At 32.0% G+C, this 16330-nt stretch overlaps 1 protein-coding gene across 1 annotated transcript in view; it reads left to right on the top strand.

The window, feature by feature from the left end:
* Window positions 1-3906: 3906 nt before the first annotated feature.
* Window positions 3907-16330, top strand: part of Egfr (epidermal growth factor receptor) — a 74258-nt gene continuing 61834 nt past the window's right edge. The window contains exon 1 of the mRNA XM_068777894.1: window positions 3907-4089. Within this exon, the coding sequence (XP_068633995.1) occupies window positions 4023-4089 (67 nt within the window). The 5' untranslated portion in view covers window positions 3907-4022. The remainder of the gene's footprint in view (window positions 4090-16330) is intronic.

The raw sequence follows: 16330 nt of genomic DNA, 5'->3' as shown, positions 1-16330 counted from the left end.
TATATAATTCTTTGATGCACATTTACAAAATTTATAAAATTCCTTCGTTAGATTCACTCGTTTCACGTGTCGAGAGAAAGAAAAACAAATTAAAAACAGTAAAATCAAACAAACATTCTTTTTTAATAAAGTAACCTTTTTAATGTTATCAAAACTGGCCAATAACAAATAGTATCACTAAAAGATTTTATTGTAAGAATCAAGATTCAAGAACTGACAGGTGCCCCTTAGTACCGAGACACATCACGAGGGTAGCTAAACCTTCCCCGGCATCCTCGCTGTAACAACACGAGATCACTTCACTTTGCTGCTGTCTTAGGATTCGCTTTGAGTGGAGGATGAAGGCCACCTTCCTCAACGCCCGCGAACCGGTTAACCTTTTAGTCACCTCTTATGACAGCCAGGGAATATCTTGCTGCTATTCTAATGAACCCGGACTAATAGATTAAATTTAACCTGCACTAACCTACCAATCTGATGGGACATCTAATGCTCGAACCAAAGCCACTTATAAAGGTATAACAGTTACAACTAAGAGGTTTAGTCTAAACGCCTCCAGCGCTCTACCACCTTGAACCCAGTTAAATTGCATGTCTCTATAACCAAAGAGCATTTGTCAACGACAAAATATCATGCCATTTATAAACTTAATTAAACCTCCCACAGCGGTGACATCCTCTAACAGTACGTGAACATTTTTCCGAGAAATTACTTTTTAAAAAATTTATGTCGTAGTTATAGAGATACCAAGTTGTACTACATTTACTACAGGTTTTTTTCTTTATTTCCGTTCAAGACTTGAAATAACAAATTCAGAAAAAAATACTACGGACCATCAGTTTCAATATTTCTTTCGAGCAACAAAATTAAACAATTTGAATATGACTAATAAAGTAAAAAACATTTTTTTGTAGTACAGAATTAACGAACAATTTATTCATGTACTGTGATTGCCCTCTAATTTTAAGACGCAACTTTATTTCAATTACGAACTATTTTAACAAGATCATGTCAAAGTTTAATAACAAGGTGAACTTGAATTTACGACAGCTAATAGTTGTTAGTAAAGAAATGTTAGAAGGAATATCACTAAAAGTTAAAATTCATTTTTAAACCAATTAAAAATACCAGAACGCAAACGCCCAAACATAAATTTAAGTCAAATTATCTTAAATAATTGTCTACGTGCATAAAAATAGTAACAAATATAAGAAAAACAGCAATGTACATAAGGTTAGGACTAGAAATAGAAACAATTGATTCATATTTTCCTCAAGAATTCATAAAATTAGTAACTCTTTTAGGGGTAACATAGTATGGTTTCACCTTTACTTTTAAATGGTCTGAATTATAATATAATGTAATAAATTTAAGTTTATTATGCTAAAAATTATGTATAAGGGATGTTTATAAAATTGGTCACTAAAAAGGTTGAGTTATTTGGGGCTCTTCTTTAATAAATACGCGTTTGGCACTCGTAGCCATGTGTTTTAAGTTGATGGATGCCATTATAGGAAAGCTCAATTTCATTTTTGTTTCTTTCAAATTGAGCTCTTCAGGCATTATTCTCGTGGGAGTATGTACATCGAAGTGGACATAGCAATGCATAGCTGATTACTTTGCATTGTCAGAACTTCATTTAGAAAGACACTTGTACTGTAAGCAATCAGGTGAAAAAAGGAATTTGTTCGAGGAAAATAGAGTTTAGACGTTAAATAAAAAGTATTTTATTAGAATCTGTTTGTTGTATACACGTGACATACGCATTGTACATAATTTCTACACTTCCCAGATTAAAGAAAGTCTTAGAAAAATAACGAAAAGAACAATCAAAAACAATCTAATTCTCTTCCATGTTTTTACATAGTTAAAACAGTTTACATTTCGTGTCCAAGCTACGCCCCGTTCATAAGCCATTGACAGTAAGAGTTAAGGTTGAATTGATTATATTAGACCTTGAATGACTGTATCGTATTATTTTCGCCTTTTATCTTCCAAAACGTTGCATTCTTGTTGATTATCTATCTTTAATGTTAAGAACAATTATTGCTTTGTCTTATCGGAGAGTTACCTACAATTTTTGTGTCAAAATTATTTCAAACCTGTGCACCATCTATTCAATGGTATAAGAATTATTTTTATTTTTATTTAAGTTAAGTTGATCTAGATTTATAGCAGAGAATACACGCATATGGTGTTTAGGAAATAGTTCCGTAAAATTTTAATACCAATATTGGACAAAATAATATTTTACACGTTTACCTCTACTATATTCAGTACTTACTGGTACAACTCAATAAGTCTTTTTACTCAATAAGGTCTAATCATATTTTAATTTTATTATATTACGGTTTTTATAGTCATTTAGTTCTTTAAATATGTAGCTACTGAATTGTTTTGTTGAGAAGAAAAAGCTATTTCTTGCAATTAAAGAACTAAGGTTTTCTCAATATTTTCCATCGTATGCGATCCGACATTTGATCAATCATCAACTTTCGAGTGTAAAGTGATTGATCCAACTATAAGACTCGTTAGCTCTTTTCATTTCTTACACGACTTCAAATTCTAAAAAAACTTTTACTAATTTTCTAAGAAAACATCATGGTTTTATTATTATTAAATTATAAGAAAATGTAGGCAACTTCTAGTACAATATCTTTAACATGCCTTTTACTGCAGCTGCAAAGTGTTGAACTTTGTTGTAAATGGATAGACTTAATCGGTTGTCCTTGAGGTCACCCAGTTACCGTCGCGGCGGTATACAGACCATTCAGGTCTATTCCTATTAAATTAAATCAACTAAAGAAAACCAGTTTAATACGGATCAACCTAATAATCATGAACTAAGATCTCTATCATACTTAGCAAACTATCACATCATCAAGGGGATACTACGGTTAAAATAAATACTTATAGATGTCCTGATAGTTGTTTATGTATTATATTATATTACACAAAAATATAATAATGGTTAGTGAAATAAAAAGTTCCCACGCAAAATAATATAATAAAATATTAGCTTATTAGCAGTTAATAACAAGTCATTAAACAAAAAAAAACACTTTAATTTAAATTTACCATTATAACACACTTTAGGTTTTGTTCTCATACTCAAGTTAAGCGATACCAGTATACAAGAGTGTAAAATGAAACCTCTGCTGTAATAATGCGTGGCATCGTGTGGGATGAAATAGCCTAGAAGCTTTGTCCTGTGAGAGATCTATACAAAAGATCGAAAGCTGGGCGTCGAACACGTGAATGAATGTCTCCTTTCATCCTGCCTGAGACGCAAGTGCATTAAGCATCCCCCTCCCCGCGGCCCTGAGCTTCGCTCCCCCGGAGGCTTACCTGCGCCCAGCCGCTCTATGACGATGTAGCCTCAGAGAACCGCTACTGTGTCGTCAAAGATTATGCAGTGAGACAAACGTATAACGTGGTATTATTTAACACATACAATTCATTACAGTAAATTCGTAAGTTGTCGTTCGAAAAAGGGTAAGTCTCTAATCTAAGTTTATCGGAAACGAATTGATAAAATTTAAACAGATGGATGATTTTTTTTCCATATTGTTTAAAGTGTCCAAAATGACACAAAAAATACAACAGTTATATAATGCACAGACGGTACTGAAGCGAATGCACTTATCCGTGATAAATTAAGCTAAAGCCTTCTTCTTATAAAGTTTAAAAGGGAAAAAATATTTCATTAACGATTCCATTAACAACACATTTTAAATTATTATATAGAAGACTTATCATCCGACAAAAAACGTTCGTCAACCCTTAGTTAATACCCGCCAACGCTGTCAAGTCTACTCTGAATAATCTTTACCCACAAGCCAGTGCGGCGCGTACGCGCCTCATCCGAACCAAAGCAACGTCATACAAGCTGCGTTTGCCGGCGGGATAGACGCGTGCGAGGGAAAAAGGTTTCAGTGTATTTTTTAAGAGTAAATGTGTTGTTTGCCAAATTGTGACATTTGTTAGCATGTTTGCCCGCATTTACGTGTGACTGTGAAATAATGTGGAAAGAAGCTTATATCGTTTTACTGCTAGCTTTAGGCTGCTTCGCCGAGTTTCAGGAGAGAGGTAAGTGAGCCTCCCATCAGCTAAACACGCGCGAGGTTCCTGCAAAAAATTGTCCTTCTTGCTACAACACTTTAACACAACTTATTATATTTTTTTGAATCCCGAAAAGTTTTCTAAAAGTTTCTCGTTTTATTTTTTTTATAAATATAATTCGTTTTCAAAAATTATTTTATATATTTATATACATATATATAATAGTATTCACTGCTGTTTATTTTACAAAGTGAGAAGTGTAAAATAAAAGTATCGGTGAAAATTAATAATATGAATAGTAAGGGATTTAAATATTTCTACAAATAAAGGGAAACTTCTTACTTCTTAACACGGGAGAGCCTTTAATTGTAAGCAAGTAATTCAGATATGCCATTGAACTGTACGAGATGTGAGCAAGACCAGTTGTTCTGCGCTCGGTCGTTATACGAATACGTTATTAATGCCTTATAAACCCGTAACTGTTAAAATTCGGCACGTCCCGCTATCAGCGGCGCGCTTAACCGATGTTTTATTGCTAATATACATCGCCAGTTATTTAGTTTAATATAATAATAACTAAGCCGTTTCATTATTATTCCCACAACTACATAGTACACCCACATTTACATTTCAAATGTTTAGTAGTCGGGTTAGTACAATTTACTTACGAGTCTAATTTTAATCCGGTCAATTATCCTCTAGAGATGTGGATCCTTTGGGAAAACTTCTCCTCTTTTCCCTTCCAGAGCTCTCTATATATACCGAAGGTTACTCAATTTAGCCCCGCTTTTGACCTTTTCCTTCTTTAATCCTGGAGATATGCCCAGCTCAATGCCATTTTACTTTTAAAGCCTATATTAAACTATCAGTAATGTCGGTTTTTGTCTGATATATTCTGATTTCTATTTATGTATTGTTTTAAGATTTTTAGTTTACTTTGTTTTGTAATGCTCCTTTATTGTTGATCGAATACAAGATTTGACTTGAATTATTTTATATAGATAGTTAAAGTAATCTTAAGTTAGATAGACAATAAAAATGTTTATCCTTGATGAAATTTAATTAATAACATTTTAAGCGTTATAAATTAAAAAGACAATAGGTTTACTGGCTTTCACGTGATTATGGTATCTTTGTACAAAGCAGTGCATTAATTACTGGCGGCGATTGTTATTAGCATAATCCAACAATGTTTTTAGATCTCATTGTATTATATTAATATAAATTGTGGATTAGGAAATATCTTTAATTGCACAGCCAGCGGTAAGACCTCTTTGAGTCTGTGTCATTGAAAACGCTTAGTCTCGAGTAGACATATAGTCATTCTGTAATGGATGGAATTAAGTGAAAACGCAATAGAATATAATTGAATAGTGTACTTGTCTGAAATTCTAGTTTTGAGATCAATTTCTAAGTCTCTGTAGGTAATTTAGCAAACATGTAATAATTTACGTTAACGATATAATACTATAAATTATTATATGTTTAAATATAAATTTAATGACAATAATTTTCTTAAGAAATTTTTCAGGTTAGCTTCTACCTTTCTATTAGACGTTGCTTTAAAGGACAATACTGAATATTATCCATAATGAAAAATAATATGTTGAAAGGAACCACCGGAAAAGCTGGGTATACACTATTAAAATAAAATATAATTTACAAACGAGTTTTGTAAATATTCTTATCTTTGTATGTTTCTTTTATTCACGTGAAGGTCAGTTTGTCGGATAATTTTATTATTCATTTATAGCTATAAACAAAAACAAAGTTACAGCTACATGCAATATGAAACGATACATTTACTTCTATGTGAACGTGCTGATGTTTCAGTATAACTCATTCCTTTATGAAGAATGCGTTCAAAGTGGCTAAATTGTAACGGCGAGTAAACAAAGCAAAAATATTGACTAACATTGATAATCGATAACAACATCAAACTTCAACAAGTTTATTGCACAAAAACGGTAATTCATCATCAAAATATCAACTTAATCAACGTATATTATAAACAGTTTATTATATTAGTAATAAAAACTCTCGATAATTTCCCTTTTCAAATATAAAATGTTTATGGGGTAAATTTATAGAAAGAATTTGCTCTTAATTAATATACTATACAGCCCAGCTCAGAAATAATAAATTACTACGTATAAAAATAAATTATTGTTTACTATGTGTCCCTGCAAACTTTGTATGCCAGAAGTTATTACACGCAATACAATAATTTTAAAGTTATCACTGTATAAAAGTCAAAAGATGTGAAAACTGTAAAGGTTTTTTGCTGACTAATTAACATTTTCCCCTTTAAAGCTTTTAGGTCTATAGCTAATCATCCGATAATGAATAAGCTTACAAGTCAAATAATTTGAATTAAACAAGAGATATAATTGTCTATTAATAGAGACGCCGTTATCAATGTCTTAATAGTTAATCCGCGTATTAGACAGCGACTTAAAAAAAACAGTATTTCGCCATTACTTAGATCTGTCATTTTTTATGTAAAAATTTTTAAGAGATCACATTGAATGCCAAACGAGTGAAAAAGTTCTGGGACTAAGACATCAGTGGTTAACTATATTTCGACTTAGTAATAATTAACAAAAAAAAATATATATATATATAATATAAATAATAAAGTATGGTAATTATAAGTAACTTATTGTAAATATATAGCTATTTACACGCTATTATGTTTTGTCCTAAAAAATACGCTCATAGAAATTTTAAATCGGCAACTCCTTTTTTCCACTACATGTACTATATTATTATTTTTTTTTTCATATTTGGAGAATTTTCATGTATTAATAAATTTTAGTCGACGGCTTATTGGGAAAAAACATAAAAACATTAAATGGGTAATAGCAATTAAATTTTCCTTGACCAAGTGCTTTTCTTTGAAACAAATAATAAGTTTTGCCTCATCGAAAATTGCCGACCGTAGTAGTACTGTTTTAAAATTCAATAAAAGAGGGATTATCGATATCATTGCGGATTCCTATCGATTCAATAATGTGAAACACGAACATGAAAAGCTTATAACTCGCAATACAATTACGATTGTTATAAAGTTAAATTTTATTTACCGGTTACTTCGGATTTCTTAATGTACCTATTCATATATATTCTATGGTTTAGAAATTGGAAAGTCGCTGCAATGGTTCGCTTCTCCAGTATTTTGGCTAACTACAGAATATAGACGTACAACAGTATCTATTTATTTATGAAAACAATCACGTTAGTAAATGGTCAGGCATTGAGCGTAATTATAGAGAATTACGCTTATGCCTAGGACACTATGACATCACTGCTTTTTGATAAACCAAAGAATCGAATTCTAATAGTTTTCCTCATTAACGCGAATGGTCGCAGAGGAATTTAGAAGCAAGTTTTACTAACTCGAGCTAGTTTTACGATGTCCGCTATCATAAGTAAATTCCTTAAAAAAACTTTCTTAATAACTTCAAATTGAAAAATAAGTATGTATGTCGGCGGATGCTACTAATAGTGCGTATCTTTGCAGTTTTATAAAGCGAATCGTATTCGTTTAAAACTAAAACTGTTCAATTAATTTAATAAGGTACATTTTAAGTTGGGAAAAAAATTGTCAAAATGCAAATAAAATTCTAATCCATTAATTGACAAATAACTCAGGTTTTACCCTTCAAGTTGCATTTACCTGCAACAAAATTATATAAGAAATTTCCTCGACACTCTGTTTCCATAAATATTATTTGATTAAAGTAAATAACAACTAATAGAAACTAAGAAATATTTGCTTTGAATGAAATCTTGCTTTCTGTGTCGCCATTTGCAGAGAACTTAAATGCAAGTCGGAGCGGAAGAGAAATCAAGAAAAACCGGTGGTTGTAAGAGTAAGTTTCGTTATAAGATACTATGAATATTTATCTATACCTGTAATAAACCCAAGCCCGTTTAATCTCGAAATTTTATTCATAGTTTATACTGATTTACTTATCTATTCTTCATTCATTTGTAAAATGTATGAAGATTTTTTCGATTACGTTACCCGTTGGAAAAAAATACAGTACGTCAAAATATGTCACATTCAGTTCGAGTTCTCTTTTGTTTTTTAGCCATCATGGATAAATGCTAATTACGTATTCTACAAAAACCTTTTTTCTTATCAATATCTTTTGCCGATTGACGTTCTCTGCTGATGGATGCCCTCTGCAGCGCATAGGCCTCCCCCTAAGATCGCAATGATGAATGGCCGCTCTTGCGCTCTTCGTATCCTGCAACTTCCTGCGATCTTTAATTTTTTTTGTAGATAAAAAGTAAAATAAATATTATGTTTCAAATTTACAAGACCTACGATTAATATTGTTAACGCTTTAATAATACCGCAATGACTATTTATTTTACAAAATTTTAACACACTAAATATTTCTTAAAATTCGTACGCAATGAAGCTCCTTATGACGCTTCGAGAAAATAAAAACTGAGTACCTACCCCACTTCCGCTACTTCAATAAAACGGAAGCTAACAGGAGTACTTACATACATACAAAAAAAGTTAAAAGACACCCCCAGTGCACATCCCGGCATTTAACGTGCACAAGTGTTCGTAGTTTTTGTACGGAGTTCGCTTCTCAGTTTAGCCCTAGCGGATATGGGTGTGCGGACGTTAGAGGACGGTTTTGCACCAAAACTATTTAAATACCGGAATCTTTGTTAAAAAATCGGAAATAAATACTCGTACTTTTGAACAGATCTATTATTTGATTTTTTTTTTAAATATAACAAGTTGGTTAAAACAGTCTGTAAAGATAGGTTTAAAAATGCATATAACTAATAGTTTTAGCCTAAAACGATGAATGACAGACCGTACAAATGCTTAAAACACAATCTATTCAACCGGCATAAAACAGTTAATTTTATATTTTTTTTACAATTGAAATATTTAAATTAATCGATTTTTAGCAATGGAGTGGCGTTGTGATTACGAAATGTGACACATAATCTTCGCTCGCGGATTCAATTCCCACCACCGCGCAGTTAGTGTAGGTTATACAGAATGATTGGTTATAGGTGTAAAAGATTAATAATGTATGGTTCACTTAATGGAAAGTTTACTCGTTAACAAATAGCTTTTACACCTATTTCTAAGCAACCTATATAAAGTGATCACACTGAATATATAAATTATTACATTTGAATAGGCTTTTTAAGTATTACTTTATTTATGTAGTGGTCCTGCGGTAAGGACTGAGACTTGACTGATATAATGCCATACTGCAATCGCCAACCTGTCTGGTCAAATTGTAGCCAATATGTTATATCTCTTATTAGATATCTCTGAGCGAGACCCATACCTTGCAGTTTGGGCGCCTGTGGGCTGAAAGACAGACAGAAATTATTTATTATTTCTGGAACCATTGATTTTTTATGTAATAAATTATTCATTAAATGACATCAAATGAGCTAGCTATTCACCCCAGTTTTTACACTTGTTTACAGAACAAAAACTTTATCAAAAATTTAATTTTGAGTTTCTTTTTGACTATTACGAAGTTACTGGCCTGTCGCATTTCTAAAGAAAAAATGAATAAATGTTACATATTTTAGGTCTCGTGTTTAAAATACCGCACCTTTAAATAATCAACCTGTATAACAACGCCAACGCTCACTCAATGATATCTGACCGATTCGCACCGGACTTGCGTGGTGCACCACCGCGACCAGTACAACATAATTACTTATTATATCGTTTTATATGAAACTGATTCCCGTATAATTACAAATTCTCAATAAATATTCTTGATAAAATTCTTTGCGCTACTACTAACAAAGTGTTGTTTCGAATATATCGACTCCTTCGCGCTGTGCTTATTTGGATAGGCCGTGCATGGGCGTGCGTTGTTCACGCAGTTGATGTTATCGCGATGGTTCGAGATCACATCGATCCATCGTCCGCCTCAGCGTCGCTAAAACTTGTGAGTGTCTAGGGTCCCCATTCAAAACACCCGTGACTCTGAAGGCTCCGTTTATGGTAGACCAGTAATTGCCCTCCGGAGAATGGTTTTATCTACCACAAACAGAGTAGGATCTGTCCTCTCCCGACTCCGTTCGGCTCCCTCCTTCTGGACTATGATGATCTCGCAGAAGGAGAACGTGGCCCTTGGTGCCGATTATCTGCCCAGCATCGCTGACACGACTGCGTCTAATCTTGTCCATCAATATCTGTCGCCTGAGCTTTCGGTGAGCTAGAGCGAATCCACCGTAATTGACTTATAGTTTAACTACACTATTATTTTGTACGTATAAATACGTTCAGGTGTAAGTTCAGGCGTAAATCTGTGTTTTAATTTAGTTAACCTTCATAATTATTTTACTATCCAAGGTGGACATTAAAAGCACCGTTATTTTCGCTGATTCACGACCCATAAGAATGGCAAGTATTGCCGATGCCGCTTGTTCGTACAACACGCGGACTAGTTTTTCCATTTTACAGTCGTTGATTCCATGAGACTTGTAATTATGATGTCATTTATGGTTTTACTTACTTGTTTAAAGTCTAACTACTTGATACAATTGCAAATACCAACGAACCTTTCTTTATTCCTTCACAAAACCGGAACATTATCTTTACTGCACTTGTCGTTTTAATATGTTAATTCGATAAAATTGTATTGCTTCCATTCATTCGATGTTAATTAAAAAGCGTATTGAACACACAAAAATATCTTTGCCTATCCTTACCTTATTTAACATATTATTTACATAAATGTTTTCAATTCTTATTAGTAGTTAACAGACGTAGTGTTGTACTGTTTAAAAAATTAAGTTTTTAGTCAATAGCTGTTCCGTCAGTTGGAAAGCAATAACATTTTTTTTTGTTCGCAGTTGCGAATTGCTTTTTATTTCTAATTTCAGTTGCTTTATCCGTTAATACGGCACTGTTGTTATGCCCTCCGATAGAAATAAAGGTTTACACACAAGTGTTTTTGTAATCACATTTGCTTCGGCTTTATACGATTTGTATACTTAAGTCCTCCACCCCGGTCGTTTACGACAAAGGAAATTGAATTCAAAGTATTGGAGCTAAGGTGTTATATAGCACATAATAACAGCAGAGTTAGTTCATCATAATCGAGGCGCATTGTTCGTGCTGATGATTTCACTAGTCATCAGACGCATGGTACCGAGTGCACTCGACATTCTTATCAGACTAGCAGCATAGAGTTCTCATTGCTATGTTTACTAAATTACTTCAATAATAATTTAAAGTAAAAACTTCAGAGACTATAAAATAAACTCTAATAAACTATTTATTTTTAATTGAAATATTGTAAAGGGTATTCAACAAATTATGTAATCAAATCATTAAATTAGAAATTAATTAAAATTCATTGCTCCGTAATAGAAATTCTTCACAACACATGTCTTAGACATTTCACAAAAAAATCATATAATCATTCACTTGCTTAAAAAAATTATTACACGCGTTTAAAAGCAATGGATAAAATGTAAAATTTATTACTTTAAAGTTATCATCTCTACTGTAACTTCGTATCCGTGAGAGTTCAGTCGGCTTATGTATTGCTTTCTATTGAATTTTTTAAAGGCAATCTTAAAATTTTGGATTGTCATTAAGCGGCAAAAATTTATTGCAAAAAGAGTAATAAAATATAGGGAAAATACTACGGAAATAAAAAAGTTGCTTTAAGGAAAGTTAACAATGGTGTTAACTTTACTGACCATTGTGGATAAACGAAATAAAGAATTTGGACATCAAACCTTATTTCATAAATAATCATGCCTGTAAACGCAAGCGATGTTGACAAAATACGTAGCTGAAGCATTGTTGCCAGCTATGGCCTCGTTGTAGCTTAGCGTTTTATTTTCATTTGAGTTTGCTAAGTCCAAACTCTCTTTCACAATAGCTATGCAAAAAATATGCAGCGTAACTTTAAACTTATTTTTCTTAAAATCTCTTGTCGTTTCATTAATCTATTGGTAATTCAACAACCAGGAGCAAAGAGAACGTTTTCGTTGCACTTACTGCACAATAAATAAAATAGACAGTATTTAGATGATTATATAAAAATACACACTATTATAAGTTATAAAAATCCAAAGCATTCTTTTCATTCAAAAGTTAGCTGTTTTTTTTTTTATTTATCGGTGACGAAGTATTATACATACACCTACTATTAACAAATCTCTATTATATTTTATTACTTTAAATTCTTTTTTATTTGCGAGGTAAGGCTGGTTTAAAACAATCATTGCATCGTTAAGGTTTTTGTTTTATTATATTTTACTGGAGGCATAAGATAATATGTATCAAAATCAATACACTACAATTTAAAATTAAAAAGTGATTTATTCCAAATTGCCCATACAGTTATTTTGAATTTGGGCAACTAACATTCGAACATATTTTGATTTTAATTTTCGTCATTCTACATTTACACTATTTGTGCAAATATGTTAGCCAGCTTGAAGGAGTGTTTCTGATTCTTGGATAAAATATTTAATCGAATACGACGAAGTAAATGTTTAAAGCTTTAAATTTAAACTTTGCTTTGAACAATTATTGATTGTTTCATTAAAAACTTTATTTCCGTTTTGATACATGTTTGCGAAGCGATTTGCATGCTATGTGAAATGTTCAACATTTAATCTTTAATCGTTAAAAAATCGAGTATTTATTTATATTTATTGTTGATTTTTATTTATTTTGCAATTTTATTCAATGCTAATGTAAGTTTATGTAAATATTGCCTGTTATATTTTGTGATCTATGTCTGATTAAAACATTTAACAAATTTCTAGGTTAAGTCTATCTGTGTATATTGTAACCTGATATAATTATAAAAATTATTCGTTATATTAAAAAAAAAACTTTATTCGGGTCGAGGTTCTGGAAAACATGAGTTCCAGTATGACTTTTGGTGGTTTGGATCTGCTGTCAAGTTAATTTAATCTTCTGTTTAGATAACGAGTCTTCCGCTATATCGCTAGCAATACTTTTGATTCCGTTCCGTCATTGCTCGGATCCATTTTCCTTATGTGTTCCGTATCGTGTTCTGTCCATCTCTATTTCCTCAAGAATATTCGTACCAATATATTGACCAGTTGGTAATTGACAGGGAGCCGGTGTTGTAGATCATGGTTTTAATGTTTGGCGTGCTTTTTCCAGCTTCGAGGCTAACAAGACTTTTCCGGCATCTCTAAAGATTTGTTCAGAGTCCACACTTCGACATCTTGATATCATTATCACCTTAAATTATTATACTAGTGTTACTTTCATTCTATTACAATTTTTGTAAATTACCTGTGAGATTTAGGCTTTTGATGTAGATACTTTAAAAGAGATATGTATATCTATAAAGTACATCCGTAAACAAAGCCACAAACACAGATTTGTACAGGTGTTAATTTCTAGTTTTGTCATATTAAAGAATTTACTAATAAAAAAAATTGACCAATATTGCTTTATGAAAATGAAAAAAAAATGTATAAATAAGGATAGGACATAAAGCAATGTTAATGTATATAATGCCAAACTCAAACACCTTTTGGTGTAAAACGTTGTGAATGCTTAGTTGCGCAGTCAGCAAAGTATAGATACATATCTATGAAGCGTTGGCCTTGCGATCTGTCCGTGAGTAGAGGTAAGTATTTATTTTAGTAATTACATTAGACCGTTTAATGCTCGCCGGCTTTTTTTTAAATTATTAAAACAAAAGTATAGAGAAATATGTCTTCCACATACTTTTTATAACTATATTACAGCAACATTTTATTGGTATCTATAGTAATAGTAGCGAGCATACAGCATGCCAATTTTTGAGCAAGTGTATAAAAACCCTCAAAACTTCTACATCTATTTACAATCATTCTGTATAAATTGTACACCCTGAATAACACATTAATTTATATCTTCTATTGGATTGCGAATTGCTAGTAATCTTCAGCAAAATAGTGTCAAATATCTAAATTTTAAATTTAAAAAAATTTAAAGTATGTCTACATCTTAAGATTGACATTACACATATCTTACACTGTTATTTATTACATATTATTATCAGCAACAATGTGTTGGCAAGTGCTTTGAAAGGAATATCGCGCGGGTCAGCTGCTGATCGCGAGCAAGAGGCCAGTTAGCGCCGCATTCCCATGGCCGTATCAATTAAACTATTACGATTCCGATCCGTGTCGCATTGAGCGTTCGAATAACGCAAACACTATTGTACAGTTTCATAATTCATTATTTTCTTCATTACGTGATTTGTCATAATCTTAGTATAAGACGTTCGGTCGACTGTATTAATGTAACATGCTGTCCTTTTATAATAAATCTTAAATATTTGAAAACTAATCGGAGCCGTATTTGTCGCACTTTTATCACTCTAAAGAATAAAGAAATTTATATTTATCGTTCGTAACTTAATGGTCATTGAATTATCATAAATCCTAAAAGACCTTAAGTAGACTATACAGGAATAAAAAATTATCAATCGCTTGCAATCGATTTTGTATAAACGATTTTAAAAAATCCTTCTCAAATCCAACAAATAATGTAGTACTTACGTCTGGATATAAAATAACAGCGTGGTAATGAAGTGACACAAACTTATTCGAGATGAGATTATTACAAAAAGTGCAAAAAATGCCCGTTCGAAGCCATTATTTTCAAACCCAGATTAACTCGCCACAAGATGATGAGTATAGTAGAACTGTCCATTATGAGATTTCACCGCCGGGGAGACCGTCAATGAATTGAGAAAAAACGGGAATTGATCAGCAGAAAGGGTGGGGTGTCTAATAACTTTAATATTTTTTGCTGTTAAGAAAAGATGGCGAAAAATTGGGCAGTATTAATGCATCCACGATATAGCACAGATCTTTCACTTCCAGATTCTCATCTGTTTTAGTCTCCTCGTTTCAGATACTTTAAAATTAACCAAGTTTGTCAACGCTTTGTGTATTAGACCCAGATACCGCAAGAAATCTTAAAATTTCTAGCAGAGGGATTAGTCACTAACTACTTAAAAAAACCGTTACTTCAAACCTTGAAGATAGCCATCCACGTAAATAAAGAAAGCAATAAGAGAGAGTATCTACGAAACATATAAGCTATGGGGAAATATTAACTATAAAAAATAAAATAACAGAGATATTCACTTTATACGCACACGATATGGTTGTCCAATAACTACTGCCTAATGTGAACTAAAATGTTCAGTTTATAGCTTAAAATATTTTGTCCGATGCCATTACATAACAATCATTGGAATGTGTGAGAGGTTAATACACGCCCTCGTTAGCTAATTTAGTATTTACTTCCTAATAATACTGTAAGCTATACCATTATGACGTTAACGCTAATATTTAATTTTCAGAACATCCTTATTTATGAATTAAAGATTAAAATTTGTTTATAGTTACAGGTAATTTATTTAAACTTTTTCAAAATTTGTATATTAATTTAAATTTCACTGATAAACACAGTCGATTTTATACTTTGATGATAAAGAAATTTTTCGGAAGTGGTCCGCCTATGAAAAATATTATAAATTAAATTTTATTTTCAAACAGAACTCTTCATATAATCTTTTCACGTATGTTTAATCATTACAAGTATTTTCAGAAATTGAAACATGCAAAATTTTTTAATGGGTTTTTTATGCTTTTCGTTCAGCCATTAATAAACTCACAAAAAAGCTTCTAACTTTTGCTGATGAAGCTTCGACTTGTGCTACTGTTTATAATTGGCTTGTCTTATTCAAATATGATCATACTAATCTAAATAATAAACGGCTTCGCGAGGTGCCCCAAATGCTCAACTGACGAAACTTGGACGTATCATTATTATCTTGAAACCAAAGAACTGTCAACAAAAATTAACAGTGGAAGAAGTGTAGGGAAAAAGACGATCGTTTCGTTATTTGATCGGTCAAGCTATTACGCCATAACTGTTCCAGAAAACAAGAAAACGATAGCAGCAGATTGATACACAGTCATTTGTTTGCCTGTTGTTTCTGAAAATAAATATTGTTCAAGAACAATGTCCACTTAACAGTCTGCCTTCATCAGCACTCGGTCAAATGAACATCCAAGTATCTAACTAAGGTTTCTTTGAAATTGTTAGGTCGTTCTTTTATTATTCCAAAAACTAAAAGAATTACTTTGTGCAATACGGTTTCAATATACCGAAGAAGTGATGCCAGCATTCCAAAACACCAAGGAAAACAATCACTAAGAGGAGTGGGCCTATTCTTCTCACAAGGGTTTG

The sequence above is a fragment of the Battus philenor genome, unplaced genomic scaffold, assembly GCF_028537555.1.
Source record: "Battus philenor isolate CCGP_79_NKW_IND1 unplaced genomic scaffold, ilBatPhil1.0.hap1 SCAF_1, whole genome shotgun sequence".
Taxonomy (NCBI): Eukaryota; Metazoa; Arthropoda; class Insecta; order Lepidoptera; family Papilionidae; genus Battus; species Battus philenor.
The sequence above is the reverse complement of the archived record's forward strand: the minus strand, read 5'-3'. Positions and strand labels throughout refer to the sequence as shown.